Genomic DNA, 17,883 nt, shown 5'->3' with positions numbered 1-17,883 from the left:
GCCATTATTTACTCATCTTCAGGCCATTCCAGACCGGACATTTATTGTAATCAAAGCCAATGGGGTTTAAAACAACATTTTAGACCCCACTGACATTAATAAAGTGATGAAATGAGCGTGAGTGACAGTGTAGATAGCTTTGAGGGTATAGAGACATTGCACTTTAGGGCCCCGTTTACACTAGTGCGTTTTAGTTTTAAAATGGCGTTGTAGAATGAAAACGATCCGCGTCCACACTCGCGTTTTACCCAGCGTTTCTGAACTGCTCTCCGTCCACACCAAAACGCTGAAAACGCACATCACGTGACCACACAGACACTCTCGGGCAAGCGCTCCAGCATGTCTACCCAGATGAGAGCTCTGCTTGTCGGACTGCTCATCAAGCATCTCCCGCTGGATCTAATCTCACTATATTTGCTAAACGTGATATTTCATTCATGTTGTTGTCTTTATCTAACGACATAGGCCAATTCCCTGACTTTGGTCATTGGAATCTATTAAGTTACTTGTTCACAGGTAACATGTTTTGGTTAAGCGCAAAGATAAGTTAATGATTAATCCAGGTACATTGACTGATCGCTTGCCTTTATTTCCTACAATGTATAAACTTATTGTATGTTATACTTTTATAATTATCGATTATTAAAACTGATATTCAGCAAAAGAGAGGGTGCGTTTCGTATTTTCACTGAAATTGAAAGGAGGCAGTTGTTATCGGCTCCGTTTTGTTATAAATATCCACACAGTGAAGATGACGCTCATATATGCAGCACGGCGCCTCAACATTTCTGCTGTCTGTTAAGTTGCTAATATTAAAAAGAAAATATGCAGTTCCTTAAATCATGTTTATGTTTTATTGTTGAGAAAGTGAAACAACGTAGCCAAGGTGATGTGAATGAAGTTATAAAGTACACGGTTCCCTGTGAAGATTGACGCGTGTCCTCGGTATGTTTTCCATATCAAACTGAGAAGAAGAGATGCAGCCTTGATCAAACTTGCCAAGTCTGAACTTACACGGAGAGAAAGCAGGACTGAACTGTGCGTGTTAGGCTACTTAATATTCAGGAAAAGCCCCAATCAGAGAGGCGAACGTCTGCAGCCCCGCCTCCGTTTTCAGATGTCTCCGTTTTCCATCATCCACACTGAGACGGAGCAGCAGCGTTTCAGAATGAAAACGGCCTCTCCAGCGTTTTCGAAACGCTCCGTTTTCGGCGCTCGAGAACTCCGGCGTAGTGTGGACGAATGGCGTAACCGTAGCAAAACTTATGCGTTTTCAAACTAAAACGCACTAGTGTAAACGGGGCCTAGGTGTCCCAAGTTTGAATCTCAAACCTTCCCTCCCTTCTCTCTCTCTCTCCAACTTCACTTTCTGTCCAGCTACCAATCTATCATTAAAGCAAAAAATGGCAAAAGTAAATTTTTTAAAATGTAATAAGGAAATGAGGTTGAGAATTTATAGAATTAATTTCTGCCTGAACCAGATTTGCTGTGACTTTTATTTCAGTATGTTGGTATGTTTCCAACTAAAAGGGAATATTGATGGGGGATGGGGCTTTCTTTTACGCGTCATTCTCTAATAGTAAACTAATGGTAAGAGAGGCTTTCCATTTATAACAAAAACAGTACTGCAAGACACTTTTGGTTTTAACAAACAGAACTTAGAACCTGTCATTTAAAAAAATAAATAAAATAAAGAAATAATTAGCTGAATAAAAATAAATTTTAAAATATTCAGTAGTGTGATAAATTCACTGTTACTACTACTGTTGCTGATAATGCTAAATTTAGACATCTAACATTATAATTTGTGCAATTCATATTTATTTTAGTCTCATTTTTAAATAAATAAAATAAATAATTCACTTATTTTCTCATGACACTTCATATTTCATTGCTAGATGTGTCATTTTTGAAGAATTATACGGTGGCATATTTTTGATGTCTAGTTGTCACCACCTATTGATTAAATAATGCACTTGCTGCCTACAACTTTCAATTTTGAGCATCGTTACACGCAAATGACGTGATTTTAATCTTAACCATAAACATCAGTGGTTATATCTAGACTATAAAGTGTTCCCCCAGTTTGTAACTCCATAACTAACTCAAAAGACTAAAAGAATGAACCTCTTGTTTGATTTTTGCATTTGAATTTTGAAAGCAGCGATTTGAAGGATTGATAAACCTATGCAAATCTCCATCATTTATAATTTATGTTGTGTGGGTGTTGAGATCCTGATCTTTTATTGATTAATCATACAGCTTACACTGAATGCATTGATGCCGGCCAAACAAGTAGTGACAGAAAACACCTTTAATAACATAAGAAACCCACCACATCCCGAATAATGCCACAACTTATAATATCACAACTTCTTTCTTCATCATTATATTTTACAGGAAAGCTTAAATGCTTTCATACATGTGATTTGAAAGACGCGAAAGATGATTTCTCTGTGATCGTTACAAATTTAGGATTAATCTACCTGTAAAAAAAAATTATTAATCCACGGGCCACGTGTTACCAAACCGCAGGTTGTAATCCGTACCAGTCATGGATCAACCGGGATCCATTACACCCCTAGGCATGGTTAAGGTTATTGATATACAGTTGCTACAGAAACCCTCAGCTTGATATCAACAGAAGGACCGCCATTCCAAATGTGGAAGCAAATGATCAGATTTTCATTGTCTATTATCAAAACAACCCGAATAAATCTGTGGATTAACTTGCACAGATTAACTATCCACTTTTAGAATAACAATGTGAGCAAAAATACATTGAAATTTAGATTTCAGGTGGACTTACATGTTTTGTTTTTTTATGTGCTATCCCTTTAAGTACTACATCTCATGTTCAGACTTTATGTGTTTCACATTAAACCAGCAAACACAGTCAACAGAGGAAAAAGAATATAAAGGAAAGAGTGATTTAAGTATGTTGTAATGTCATGGATTAAGATGCCCGGCACAGCTGCATCAGGGCCGAGCGGTACAGTGGTGTGTTTCTCATTCTCTCCCAAGTTCGAAAGCAATGACTCGTTAAAACGTGTGACTCAGAACGGCTTGTTTGCGAGCAGACCACCTCCAGAGTTTGATTCACAGGCTTGAGCTATTGATTCAAGTCTTCCGCTTGTGCCTAACAAAGAAAACAAATGGCTTTCACGTCTCTCCCTCCCTCTCGTGCATTCTTTTCTCTCAAAGGGCATTGATTGATGAAACCACACAAGTGAAGGGTCCCGATGCCGCCAGGGGGGACTCTTAGTGATGTAATGTTTCTGAGGTCTGTCTAGATCGACATAAAAATGAAAACAAAGATTTCGCCGAACACGTGCTCGTTTGAGTCTCAAAGGAGAGCTTTGGCACTTACGTCATGGAACTTGGCGACATTTGCAACCGTTCGAAACATTTATGTGGGAAAACAGTCTGTAAAAATTTCCGAAGATTAAGTGACACAAAATTGCCTATTGATTTCACTGAACATTTCATCATATAGCAGTCATGATCCCACTCTTCGGTCACACCCTGAGGGGTCAGTTGATATTTCGTCTGCTTTTCAATAGGACAGGTAGACTTTTGCGAGAGACTGACGACATCCATTGCATAGATGACCATTTGGTGTTGCCTTGCATAACTTCTTTTCAGTCACTTCCTTTGCTTCTTTTATGAAGCACAAATGTGACACCGGTCTCTGAGTTCACTTTACTTCCCCGTGAGAAACTCTGGGCTATGACACCGTCTCCTGTTCTGGGTGTGTTTTGATTGGAGGAGTCTCCTCTGTGTCAAAGAGCTGCGTGTTGAGGCTTCCTCCAACGCTCCGAGCGGTAAGGAGAGCACCAAGTGAAAGGTCATGTAGAACGAGAGAGAGGAAGGCTATTTTTAACCCTGCTGTATCATGTATCACCTCCCTGACACGAGATTAGGTGAAGGAAGGTATTTCAGGATACTCTTGGGTAACCGTTTAGGCCAGGTGAAACCAGGTACTGATTTTGTCTAATTAGCTTCCCGAAAATTAGCTGTCCAGATTTTTTATTATATATATTTTTGGATGTATATTGAAGACAATACCTATAATTTGAGTTTATATGAAGCAGATGATTATAATGTTTTAATCAAAAAATGTTACAAAGCTAAAAGTAAAAAACAAAATAACCTGATGCCTATAATGAAATAATAGCCTTGACAGCATTTCTATTGGCCTCTATTGGTTGGTTAGTAGCTGTTAACTGGTTTGTTGCTGGTCAGTGTTTTAGATATTACCTCTGTGAGTTGCAGTATGGGCGTTTACCACAGCTGTAGTCACAGTTGGCACAGTGCTGTACCCTTGTAGTACTTTGAAGTTGGCTAAACATATGGTAAATATCTGGGGAATGTTTTGCTCATGCCTGCGAGGCTATGAGCAGATGCTTTTTGGGATGACATTGGAGGATGTGCACTAAAGAGTTGACTAGAGAAATGTCTGCCCTGGCAAAGGTCACACTGAAGCCTTCCTCTCTTTATTTGCTTTCCTTTGCAAGTGTCCCTTTCCTTCCCTTTGGTGTCTGGGAATGGCCTAAATTATTTGCACAGCATCATTTTTCCAGTAGTGTAGCCTTTCTCAACCTGTTCGTGTGAGAGGTTAGCTTTACTTTAAGGCTGATTTTTGCACAAAGTTATTTAATATTTGCATCATTATTGTTGTAATAGATGTTGAACTGTCACATATGGGGTACAACAGTTATTAATTAAACAAATATTAATAATTATAATTATCATTATTATTGTTACTGTAATAATAATAATTATTATTATAGTGGATTACTGATATTCTAATATTAATGAATATTGTTATTAGTAATAATAATAATGTTTATATTTGATTCATATTTTAATAATTTATATTTATAATGAATATATTAAATACTGTTATTATTATTATTATTATTAATAAATGTTAGGTGTAAGGTTTAATGAGTTTTGAAATAAAGTTGTTTTGTTTATATATTATTGAACAGGGTATATGCGGGGTCTTAAAATAAAATATTGACTCCTTAACGCAACCTTTTAATTTTTTTTTTTACTCTTTTATTGTAAACTTGCTCAATTATTATTTTTTAATTTTATTTGTCTTTTTTTCTCAGAAGATATATTTGTTTAAAATTCATACATTTTATTTATTTTATTTTGAGGGGAACTTTCTAAGTTTTCTTAGGTTGTATTGTATACTACTATGTATGGTCTTGTTAATAACCAATAAAAAATGTAAAATAAAATTACAAAAAAAAAAACTTCAATTGTCTTGCATTTTAAAATCAAAATAATCACCAGCAACACATTTCATCTCATAAACTCTATTTACAACTAATATTATAATAGTACACTTAGTTTAAGTGCTGTGCATTTAGTTGAGTTTTTTTTTTAAGTTATGTTGAAATTAGCGTTTAGCCATATAGTCTGAAAATGTCATTCTTGATTGTTGATTGTCTTAAAAATGTCTTAAATTTGTCTTGGCAAAACCTGCATAAACCCTGTAGAAGTTTTTATTATTTATTTAATTATTTATTTATTTAATTTATATATATATATATATATATATATATATATATATATATATATATATATATATATATATATATATATATATATATATATATATATATATATATATATACACACACACACACACACACACACACACACACACACACACACACACACACACACACACACACACACACACATATATATCTTACATATAATAGAATTGCATTTGACTTTTGATGCTTGGGTGACAACTTGCCCCGATCCTCTTGTGTACACATTATGCAGTATTTTTTTCTATTGTGAAGTGTCAGTTCATGCAGCTCAAAGGGAGTTGAATGAATAAAAGCGACGGAATCCCCAGTCTCTTCCTGCATTTGCTATGTGTTTAGTGTCTCTTTTGTGTCTCTCTGCTGCTTCTCACTGTCTGGACTTTGGGAAAAGGGGCACGTTTGTTTCAGGAATGCACTTCTCTTGGCATCATCACATCTTTGTTGGAAAGCGAGGGAGGAAGGTCTGGGTTTGCCGTCGTGGGTTATCAGGGACTGTTTTTTTGGGGATTTGTTTGGGGGGGTTAAAGCTGCAGCAGAGTTCATTCATTCATTCATTCATCCGGCCATCATGGGCCTCCACTTTCTTTTATTTTTAGCCAAATCCATCAGGCTTGACAAGTGGGAAATTTGAGCCAGCTCGGGGCACAGCTCCAGAAGCCCCTCTCTTTCCCTTTCCCTCTTCCTCCTGGGACAAACAGAGCAGAGCAGTGGCTGGATTCACACCGCTAGAGATGTTGAGTCATGGGAGTCTGTGTATACAGAGACGCCCCATTGACAGAAAGAGGGGGACATGCTGAGAAATGACTTTTTTTTCATCTGAATAAAATAAAAAAATGAATAAAAAGTTAAAAAGAAATAGATTTATTACATTTTTAAAACAGTAGAAGTCTTTTATTTATTATTTATTGGGACATATTGTCATTCCAAAGTCATGTGAAATTAGACAAAAACAAAAAACAAATCGGCTGTATTGTGTGAGTATGTTACATGATTTATTGCACACTTATGGCTAGGTTCAGAGCAGGGAATTCAGTAAAACCTATTCCAGATTAATTAGTGGTTCATTCTGCTGTAGCGACGAGTCTTATTTAAAAAAAAACTGTTTTGCAAACACTAGTTGATGGTTTTGTGGATAGATCTAACAGCACATCTTAGAAAAGAAAATGCTATTAGTAAAAAATGAATTAAAACAAATGTGAATAATTTGTTTATTAATTAATTTGTTGACTGATTGATTGATTTGTTCTTTCATTAATTTGTAAATTCATTCATGTACAGCAAAATCATAAAGTAATTACAACTTTAAAACAATGTTTTTAAAAAAAAAACACATTTGGGAACTAGTTTTGTTTTTGTTTTGAGCAATGTTATTAGTTAAGATAAATGTATTTTTCATAATTTCCAAGTAGTTTTTGTTGAGTTTTAAGCATGAATCTTAAATAATAGTTAATATTTTAAAATGGAAAACTGGATAAATATGAAGTATAAATAGCATTGCAATAGGCAAAAAAAAAATGAATGTAAGGTTCTTTCAGTGCAGATGAACTGAAGGGATGGGCTGTGATTTGAGAGAGCGAGACACAGAGAGAGAGAGAGAGAGAGCACATCTCTGGTTTGCTTTCCTCTGCTTCTTCTATAAGGTAATGTCTAGTCACTCTGGAAGGAGAGTCACGTGTGTGTGTCTGTGTGTGGATATATTTTAACACACAGCAGGCAGATGAAAAGCAGGGGAGTGGCTGAGGTCCAGCCAACCTCTTCTCTGCCCATCTCCCCCTTTTTTTTAACCCAGTCCAGCACCAGCAGACGCAACATAGCAGTAAAATACAGCCAGAACCAGCCAAAAACACACACTCTAAAAAGCAAGTGACCTGTTAAAATGCATGACAGTGTGTGTGTAAGTGCGCAAAGTGCCCAGAACACTTGCTTATGTTTCCTAAGGAACATGCAGTATATCGTGCTTTTTGTTTAAATATATGTTGGAGAGCAGAACAGGCATCTGGGTGACTCCCCTGTCTTGTTTGAATATACTTGGAGTGGAAAGTAGATGGACATGTGGAGTGTTTATAGTAACAGATAGGGCTGAGAAAGATATATTGAGAGAGATATTCACTGCTTTGATTAGACCCTAGCATTGCTGGTTTGGTATTGGTCTGGCTTGTGAACCAGAATAGATGCACTGGACACTGGTGATAAATGTGGAACAAAAACATGCTTTTTCTGGTCATTTTTCAATTATTTGCATTTATTTAATATTTATTTATTTTTCTAAAGTTCTTTTTTTTCTTTTACAAATTTTCTGTGTATGTATTAATCCTTTAATTACTCATTTATCTATTTACTGTCACACTTCTGTTTATTTGGCTGACTTTCTATTTTTCTGTTATTTTTTTCTATGGTTTACTCTTGTTTGCTTATTTTTTTACTTTAAATTTGTCCTGGTTCTCTGAGTTTTCACTTTCCTATGCATTTATGTTTCTGTTTTTTTATTTCTTCATTCATTTACTTTTTGTTTTTGTATTTAGTTATTTATTGCTTATAAGCTACAAGTTACAGTTGAGAAATGCAGCATCACAGACTAGTTAACTATTAAAAAGTTAGTGAACACTTGTCTCTTGATGACCTGGCATGATTTAGCAAAATCATGCCAACTTAACGCCCTAAACAATCTCTCAGTACCTGAAGTTATTCAAAGGATATTTTAATCATTTTAAGAGATTATTCATTCATTCATTCATTCATTCATTCATTTTCTTTTTGGCTTAGTCCCTTTATTAATCCAGGGTCGCCACAGCGGAATGAACCGGCAACTTATTGCCCTTCCAGTCGCAACCCATCTCTGGGAAACATCCATACACACCCATTCACACTCATACACTACGAACAATTAAGCCTACCCAATTTACCTGTACCACATGTCTTTGGACTGTGGGGGAAACCGGAGCACCTGGAGGACACCCACACAAACACAGGACGAACATACAAACTCCACACAGAAACGCCAACTGACCCAGCCGAAGCTCGAACCAGCGACCTTCTTGCTGTGAGGCGACAGCACTACCTTCTGCACCACTGCGTCACCTTTAAGAGATTATTATTGTTGTTGTTGTTGTTGTTGTTGTTGTTGTTGTTGTTGTTGTTGTTGTTGTTGTTATTGTTATCATTTTCAAAAAGCACATTTCATCTCTATAAAGTCATTTATATGAAAGTCTGTATGACATAGATATCAAACTCAAAGCCTGGAGGGCCACAGCTCTGCACAGTTTTGCTCCAACCCTGATCAAACACAACTGATCAAACTAATGAAGGTGTTCATGGCTCTTTTGAGCACCTCGATTATTTGGATCAGCTTTGTTTTATAGGGTTGGAGCAAAACTGTGCAGAGCTGTGGCCCTCCAGGCTTTAAGTTTGAGATCTATGCTGTATGATTTGTCAGCATGTGCAGTATGGGAGTCCTGCCTTTGTCTTAGTGTATTACTGTCAGTCTCAAATATATTTTTTTATTATAGAGTCAGTAGTAGTCATGTCTGTGAGCCCAGAGCAGAGTTCAGACCATGTATAATACGGGATACTGCAGGTTCTGCTGACACGACCCTGCTGTACACACACTTACCCTTCTGCGCCTCAATCTACTGTCACATCAGTGCACCGAATTACAATCAGATGAAAGTTTATAGTAGCCTGAAAGCTCTGTGTTTTGATGTAAGTTTGGCGTTGTTTGATTTAGGGTTGTTGTTGATTAGTTCTGGTACATTATTATTAATATTTTAATTCTCTTGTAAAACCCAATAAGTTAAGATAACTCCAACTGTTTGAGTAAATCGATTGCAACAAACCATTTAAGTTCAAAAACTAATCTATACGGTTACTGTGAACTTACTCTATTTAAGTTGAAGTAATGAGGTATTAAATTAACTCATTAGCTTCAACACTGAGTTCAGAACTCTTTTTAAATGAATAGAATTAACTTTCAGTACATTTTGAGTTAACTACACTCAATTTATTTGATAATGTTGGGTTTTACAGTGTGTCACTGTCATTCTGTTGCACTGAAAACTCCTCTCAAGAAAACAAATTCCTTGTTTGTGCAAACATACCTGGCAATATAGGTCTTTCTGATTTTGATTATTTAAAGGTATTACAATAGCAGGTCCTTTAAAATATATGTAAACATGCATAGAAGGCATATATTCTTCAAAAGCACACCGTAAAAAGGTGTTACATTTTGTTTGTTTACATAGGCATCTTTTTTAAGCATCCACTCATGAGAATTTCTTTGTTGATGCTTCACATAAGGTTAAGGATAAGTTATAAAAATATGGCCTTGATATTTATTTGTATATTAATAACAAATGCAACAAATATGAATATAGTTTAAGCCACCGTAATCCAATAATTTCTTCTATTTAATTTTATTTTCGTGTTTTTATGTTGTTACTCTTTTTTTGTTATTATTACAATCTCTTTCTTTTATTAATGAATTAATTTGTTTATCTATTTATTTGAATTTATTTTAGCTTTGAAGCTGGAATTCTGTCTCTATTTCACACTTATTGATCAGATCTCTTGCTGTTATTGGGATTCAGTTAAATGGTGTTTGTTGCAGTGGGTCTTGTGAAGCGTGTTGTTAGCGATCAGCTCTCCAATCATCCATCCCATAATTGTTGAATTTGTCAGTCAAGTCCAAAAGGAGTCTAGCAGGGCATTTTATAATACGTGATGGCAAAAAAGTTTAACCAAATGATGAAAACTGGCATTAAACTGACAACCTGTACTGTATTTCAAAGAGAATACTCATATGAGCTCCGAACTTTCCGAACACAGTTAATCATATAGCTTGGTATTCACGGAATGCATTTTACATCAATATACTCAATGCTCAGTGAAGTTTTTGGGGAGTTATTATCAATGTGCTAGTCTTGATGTTATCTATAAGCCAGTATGCTCCATAGTTTATGGAAAAGTTGCATTCAGAATATATAAATATTTAAAACAGCCATTAAAGATTTAAAAATTTTTTATAAAAATCTACTGATTAGTCAAATGCAATACATACAAGTATTTTTTTTTTCTATTGAAACACATATGTATAGCAGCATTAATGTTGTCCTCATGAATGATGAAAGTGGGAATGGCTTCTAAATTCACCATGGCCATGGTTGGTGTTATAATGGCTAGCTAGAGGCCGAGTGTGTTTGTCAGATCTCAAAGCCTCGCTTTCTGTCACTACATGCAGTCTGCTGGGCTGGCTTCCTCCATGAGCAAGCCATGATTCATCTGGATTGCGAAGTTTTATTAGACATCAGGTGAATGAATCATTGCAGGTTGATAATAGTATTCACATTTCTCATGGCAGCCATTGAAAAATGTCCACTGTCGCAATCAAACTCCCATCAAACGAGAGAGCCGGAGTCAGACATATCAAGCCGAGCACTGAGCTGAATACTAAGGCTTTCAGTCAAGGACTCTCTGCCCTTCACGGAGCCATCTGACGAACGTGGATTTGTCAATAATCTAAGATGGCGACTAACCTAAGCTAAATCTGCTTTGATCAATGACTCTTGAAAATGGAGATTCAGGCGAGACACTACAGGCAACTTTTTTTGTGTGTGTTATTTTTTGCAGTCTTATAGAATGAAATCATCCAAATGTGTTTCTTTTTATGTTTTTTTTATACATTTAAGTCAGTTTATTAGTTTGTGTTTGTTTTTGGTTGTAGATTTTATTGACAATACATATTTTTAAAGGCCATTTTGAGATTTTTTTTCTCCTTCAATAAGCCATAACTCCTTACTTCATCAGTACTTTATAGCTGTATTAATATGTGTACACTGTAAAAAACTTTCTTCTTAAATGTACTATAACTTACTGGCAACAGAAAACAAAAAAATTACTGTAATACTAATTACAATAGTGTTAGGTTTACTGTCAAATGAAATACGTCATTTTATCTTTTTACTACTTTTTAAAATCTTTTTTTTAACACTAATTACAATAGGGGTACACATACTGAAAAACGGAAAGCAGTATTTTACTGTACATTTTACCATGCAGAACTACAGTATTTTAACATTATTTTCAATATAACTGTATAGCAGTTTACATTCATCAAATGTTATTTATTTATTTTTTTTAAAAGAGCTGCTTTATAAGTAGTAAAATATGTTTAATAATTGTACAAGTTCTATTTCAACTGTTTAAGGAACAAACTCATACAACAACAAAAAACATGCATGTCTTTTTTTAAATATTATGGTAGATTAGAGCCTATGGTGTTCTTAAACATGCCTGATTATATGCAACATTTTATTCAAACTTTTTTTCTGATTGTTCACAATGTTTTCTGAGTAATGGGGTGATAATAAGAAATTTGCTAATAATATCCTCTCTGTAAAACTATTTGACTCTAATATTAAAAAATATATAATAAAGCAAGAATTGTAAACCTGACAGTGTATGCAAATTAGCACATATTTCATTAAATAATGTCTCATTTGCATATTAAAAACATTAAGAAAATGCAATACAAAGTTGTATGCAATTCCGAGATCAAACAATTAACTGTGTAAGTATGTGATAATTATTAGGGGATCGATGAAACCCTATTGTATTTGTTAGGATTTTCATTAATATTATTTTTTTCTGCCATGATTGCGATTAGTCAGGCCAAACTGTAATTATTATTTTTTATTCTGTTCATCTAAAAAAAATGTGTTTATTCACCTATTCATTAGTTTCCTTTTTTGACTTCATTCAGAGTCTTGAATGCTGTAATTATGTGTCAGGACATGCCGGGAATGTAGAGATCATATTAAGTAAAATAGCTAAGCAATGTGAGAAGTAAAAGTGTAAGTAAGGTGTATAAATGATCTCGTTTGTGTTACCCCTCAGTTTGTCTTTCTTTTACAACAGCCAGAGGAGCATTGTTGCAGAAAGGATCTCAAAAAAAAGCTCCATATTCTCCTCCATCTGGCAGAGGTGATTAGCTGAAGTTGGGCAGATGGTGCCATGGCTCGCTTCCTCATAGCTTTGGGGGTAAATCTACACATACTTCCTTACAAGGCCAGTTGAATGAGTGTTTGCTATTAGCAGAGCTCGTCGCTATCCCTGCACTTGATCTGCACTCACAGATTTCAATGATAGAGTTATAATGATTACAATCATTATGATCTTTAAAATTGTTTACATTTATGAATATTCAACAAATATTTAGTATTTCTTTATTTTGCGTTAAAAAAGATGGAAGATCCATCCTTCTATCCATCCATCCATCCCTATATCTCTCTACCCATCCATCTATCCATCCATCCCTATATCGCTCTATCTATCCATCTGTCTATCCATCCATCCATCCCTATATCTCTATCCATCCATTCAGCCCTATATCGCTCTATCTATCTGTCTATCCATCCATCCCTATATCTCTCCATTCATCTATCTATCTATCTATTTATCTATCTATCTATCTATCTATCTATCTATCTATCTATCTATCTATCTATCTATCTATCTATCTATCTATCTATCTATCTATCTATCTATCTATCCGTTTGTCCGTTCATCCATTCGTCCATATCTATCTATGTATTCATTCATTTATCCAGCCTTTCATCTATCCTTTTTCAATCAGCTTTAATCTATCTATCTATCTATCTATCTATCTATCTATCTATCTATCTATCTATCTATCTATCTATCTATCTATCTATCTATCTATCTATCTATCTATCTATCTATCTATCTATCTATCTATCTATCTATCTATCTATCAATCTCCATATCTCTCCATCTATCTATCCATCTATCTATCCATCTATCCATCTATCCATCTATCCATCTATCCATCTATCTATCTATCTATCTATCTATCTATCTATCTATCTATCTATCTATCTATCTATCCATCCATCCATCCATCCATCCATCCATCCATCCATCCATCCATCCATCCATCCATCCATCCATCCATCCATCCATCCATCCATCCATCCATCCATCCATCCATCCATCCATCCATCCATCCATCCATCCATCCATCCATCCATCTCCATATCTCTCTATCCATCTATCCATCTATCCATCTATCCATCCATCTATCTATCTATCTATCTATCTATCTATCTATCTATCTATCTATCTATCTATCTATCTATCTATCTATCTATCTATCTATCTATCTATCTATCTATCTATCTATCTATCTATCTATCTTTCTTTCTATCTTTCTTTCTGTCTTTCTGTCTCTTTCTGTCTGTCTGTCTGTCTATATGATAATTTTATGGGATTAGTTTCCACAGAATTTGTGTCTATTCACATTCATCTGCAGAATTATTATTCAATATAGTTGGCTAATATTTCATAAACCAGTAGAATCAAAACCAAAACCATACATTTAAGCTGAATCTCCACAGATGTTCCCTCACAATCACTGAAAACAGAAAACACATAGATCCTGTGTGGGGCGACTCATCTTCTCTTTAATTAGCGAGCTGTATTCCTCAATTAGCATATGCTAGTGTCAATACTGTATCGCTCACAAAGCCTTCTGAATCATTGTTTCCAGAATAACATCCTTTTTTCTGCCTAATAACACATTGTCTGGGTCTGTGCCTGGCCTCGGCTCAATCCCTGCTTCCTGTAGTGGAGCCCTGAGCAGGCCTGGCCCTCAGGATGTTTTTGTTTGGGACGAAGCGAGTGGGGCGGAGGGGATTCAGTTCTTGTGTGGCAAATGCGCCCAATTAAAAATGCCGTGGCCAGTGAGTGGACCTGGCAGAGAGTGAGTCTGGAAGTGTTGACATACCAAGAATGAGGAAAAGAAAGGGAGAGGGGGAACAAAAATGCAGGGATCACCCTGGAAAAAGGCATGAGGGAGGAGACTATGAGGGGGGAAGGGAGAGCGGGGTGAATCAAGGCTGTGGAATGCACTCCGTTTAGTCACATATTCACTTGCTAAACACCAGGAACTCCTGAGTCAGCGGCTTCCTCCATTGCCCGCCGCAGTCAGAGATTCGTCCTACTCTGGGCGAGCTCGCCATTTTTTTTTTGTCCCTCTCTGTCATCTTGTTTCTCCCTTCCCCCCTCATCGATTGAGACTGAAGCTGATTGGCAGAACTTCTGGCTCAGTGTCAAAACAACCCCTCCCCCCATCCTGACGCCTCCACTGCCTCCTCCTCCCACCCTCCTGTCTGGGCTGAGGTCAGGGCGAACATACAGCTATGGACAAAAAATTAGAGACCACATAAAAATGTTCAGTTTCTATGATCTGTTAACATTTCGTCCAATTATAGAATAAAATAATTTAAAGCATTTGTTTAATCTTCAGAAAATCGATCAGAGTAATACATTTATTCATTTGTTGCGATTTGAAAATCAGAGATATTTCACCAAATATCCATTTCTTAACCGTAATGAAGTTAAAATATAGATATTGTGTCTAGATATTGTGTTTAAAGATGTATATAATTATGTCTGCAAACAAAGTGTTTTTGTATTTTATGCAAACAGTACTATAAACACATGTAAGCCGTTTTGTCATCTGCACCTTTTAGCCCTTAAATGCTTGCTTTTAGATGGGATAATCTGTCTGCTGACCTTCTGATACTAGCCTCTCTCTCTCTCTCTCTCTCTCTCTCTCTCTCTCTCTCTCTCTCTCTCTGTCTCTGTCTTTCTCTACAGTAAACAGTAGTAGAAAAAATATATATACATATAACAATTAAATAAAAATATAAATAATATATTTTATAATATATATCCCATATTATCTAATATATTATACTTATTATTATTATTCAATATTTAACATTGTTATTCAATATATCATTCACATCACATTATTCTTTTATAACGATAAAGTTAATGATAAAGTTCTTTTAAACGATAATAGTAGATCAGAATAACTAATATTAACTAATAATAACTAATATCTCTGAAGTTAGTCTGAATATTAGTCTCTGAACTAATATCTCTGGTCTGAAGTGCTTCACTGATCTTTGTTTATCACTGATGAAGAGCTGTGTGTTGGTAATCATTGCACATTTTGTCCTAAGCTGTCATGTACATCAGGGTATTTTGCTAACGTTTTCTTTACGTAGAAGGAATGCAGATGCTTTATTCACCCAAATAAATCTTTCCTAGCTAACCAACAGAAAACATTCTGAAAACTAGAAACTAATATTAAGCGAACCAAAAATTATTAGCTAGGGAATTAACATATAAAAACATGCTAGCAATATTCTAAAGCAGTGTTCCTCAACCTTTTTGTCACCGTGGACTGGGAAAGAGGGTTGGTTGCTAGCGACCATCAACAAATGACAAATCATTGCTGTCACTCTGATACAAGTTTTATTTATGAGAAAGTACTGCAGTGTTAGAGTGTTCTGGGTTTTTATGAGATAATTAGTCTTACCGAAATATGTATATTCCATACAAGCTGAAGCTGTCAGTTTTTGTCACATAATTCGCGGTGCCCTCACAAAATTTTTCAAGTTGGAGCATCTGGAAGGCACGGCATATCAAGCCACAAGCCGCTCACTTCCATTGGAAACAACGAACTTGTTTGAACTCTAGAAAAGACGCGATATGCGAATGGCCCCTAAAAGACTGCAGTCATTTGGGAGCTCCATCAGTTGATGTTCTTGCACAGCCATGGTAGATTCACCTGATTCGTTGACAAATAGGTTGCGGATCCATTCCTTGGCAGTTCACGGGTCCTTCACTGGGCCTTTTCCCCTTCGCAAAGAATCTTTCCAAAGACGTCAGTTTCATTATAGCAGTAAAGTATATCAGGACAAGAGAATTTTCAAGCTCATTCAAACTGATCCATGATGATATTGCAAGCCACATAAAAATACTGTTAATCATAATTATTGAGAATTATTGTTCTTTAAAATATTATCTGAAAATCACCACTTTGCATCCCTTAAAATAGTGTCAGAAGGAAATTTCTTGTTGTGGCTCAGCATGATTTTCCAGCACTTCTGTTTGATTATCCAGTGATGTTGAAGTGTGTGATTCAGAAGTGTGCATGCATGCGCACGCGTGTGTGTGAGCTTGTAGTAGTACTGTCATTCAGCAGGCGTGTGCAGTCGGCGTGCTGCTGACTGAATCTATCTTTAGCCGTGAGGGGGATTGTGAACAGTTGGCCTCTGAATCTGCCGTTAACACCACTCGCTCAATTAGCACTCGAGAGCTGCTAAAGCATGCAGAGAGATCTGCCTCTTTGTGCTACTGCATGTTTCACAAACGCACAAAATTATTAGTCACCTTCCCTAGTTAATGACGTGTGGCGCTTCGCTATTTATAAGATTTAAAGTTGTAGACCTGTTTAATTGATTAAAATCTAGAAATGATAACTCCTCTCTGAAGACAAAATATTATAACGCTGGTCGTTTTTATTTACATGTATTGGTTTTAGTACTGCTTCTTATCAAGTGCATCATCATAATTGATTCTAAGTGTCTATATAATTTAATACATTAATATATTTAATACTACGGTATAATGTACATCTAGACCAGAGATGCCCAAACTAGGGCCTGCGGGCCAAAGCTGGCCCTTGATAACTTTTTAATTTTGCCTCCATCCAGTTTTTTTATTTTTTATGGTAGTTTGTTTTGTTGTTGTGCTAAAAAAAGCAAACTAAAAACAACCTGAATGAATTGTGTGGAACCCTAGATTTTTTGCAGTGCAGTTCGGTATGTTTACCATGGCCCACAACCCTCAATCAAGTTTGGTTTTTGGCCCTTTCTAAGAAAAAGTTTGGGAACCCCTGATCTAGACGGTTGTTGTCACAGAATAAAGCCTGACACGTTTATCAGCAGCCCAACGCGAAGTGTACGTCTAAATGGGTGTTTTTGTGAAAACAGCCATCTAGATGTACCTTATTCCGCTTATTACATGGTTACCTGCCACAAAAGTAAACAATTAGACATCAAACTTTAATCTGAGATGTAATAACTTACTAGCTCTTTAAATAATGTAAAGCTTGTAGCTTTAAAGCTTTAAAAAAGCTTTTATTAATACATGCTTTATAAACGCTTATAAAGCATGTATTAATATTCAGCAGCAAGATGGTGCCTTACTTGAAGGATATTTTAAATAACAATAAATATGTTAAATCTCAAAAATGCTACGTACAAATTGACTTTGGAAAAAGTGAAGCAATTCACAGTTAATTCTGTTAGACTTCAAATAGATTTTGTAGATTTATTTTTATTTTTTCTCCCTCAGAAAATCATCATGGATTTTTAAAGCTTTTGGTTAAAGTATCATAGAAAAATAGAGCCATTGACTACGCTTACATGGTCATCAGTAA

General features: G+C 35.7%; 1 protein-coding gene across 6 annotated transcripts in view; it reads left to right on the top strand.

Moving 5' to 3' along the window:
- bach2b (BTB and CNC homology 1, basic leucine zipper transcription factor 2b) overlaps positions 1 to 17,883 on the top strand; it is a 148,408-nt gene that overhangs the window by 26,933 nt on the left and 103,592 nt on the right. The window contains exon 1 of one of the 6 annotated variants that reach the window (XM_068215637.2): positions 12,483 to 12,605. The exons of the other annotated variants lie outside the window; for them this stretch is intronic. Coding sequence (XP_068071738.1) covers positions 12,579 to 12,605 — 27 coding nt within the window. The 5' untranslated portion in view covers positions 12,483 to 12,578. Of the gene's footprint in view, positions 1 to 12,482; positions 12,606 to 17,883 lie in introns of those variants that run through there. 6 annotated transcript variants of the gene reach the window in all.

The sequence above is a fragment of the Danio rerio genome, chromosome 20, assembly GCF_049306965.1.
Source record: "Danio rerio strain Tuebingen ecotype United States chromosome 20, GRCz12tu, whole genome shotgun sequence".
NCBI classification, from domain to species: Eukaryota; Metazoa; Chordata; class Actinopteri; order Cypriniformes; family Danionidae; genus Danio; species Danio rerio.
Note: the sequence above shows the minus strand (reverse complement) of the source record. Positions and strands in the feature narration are given on the sequence as shown.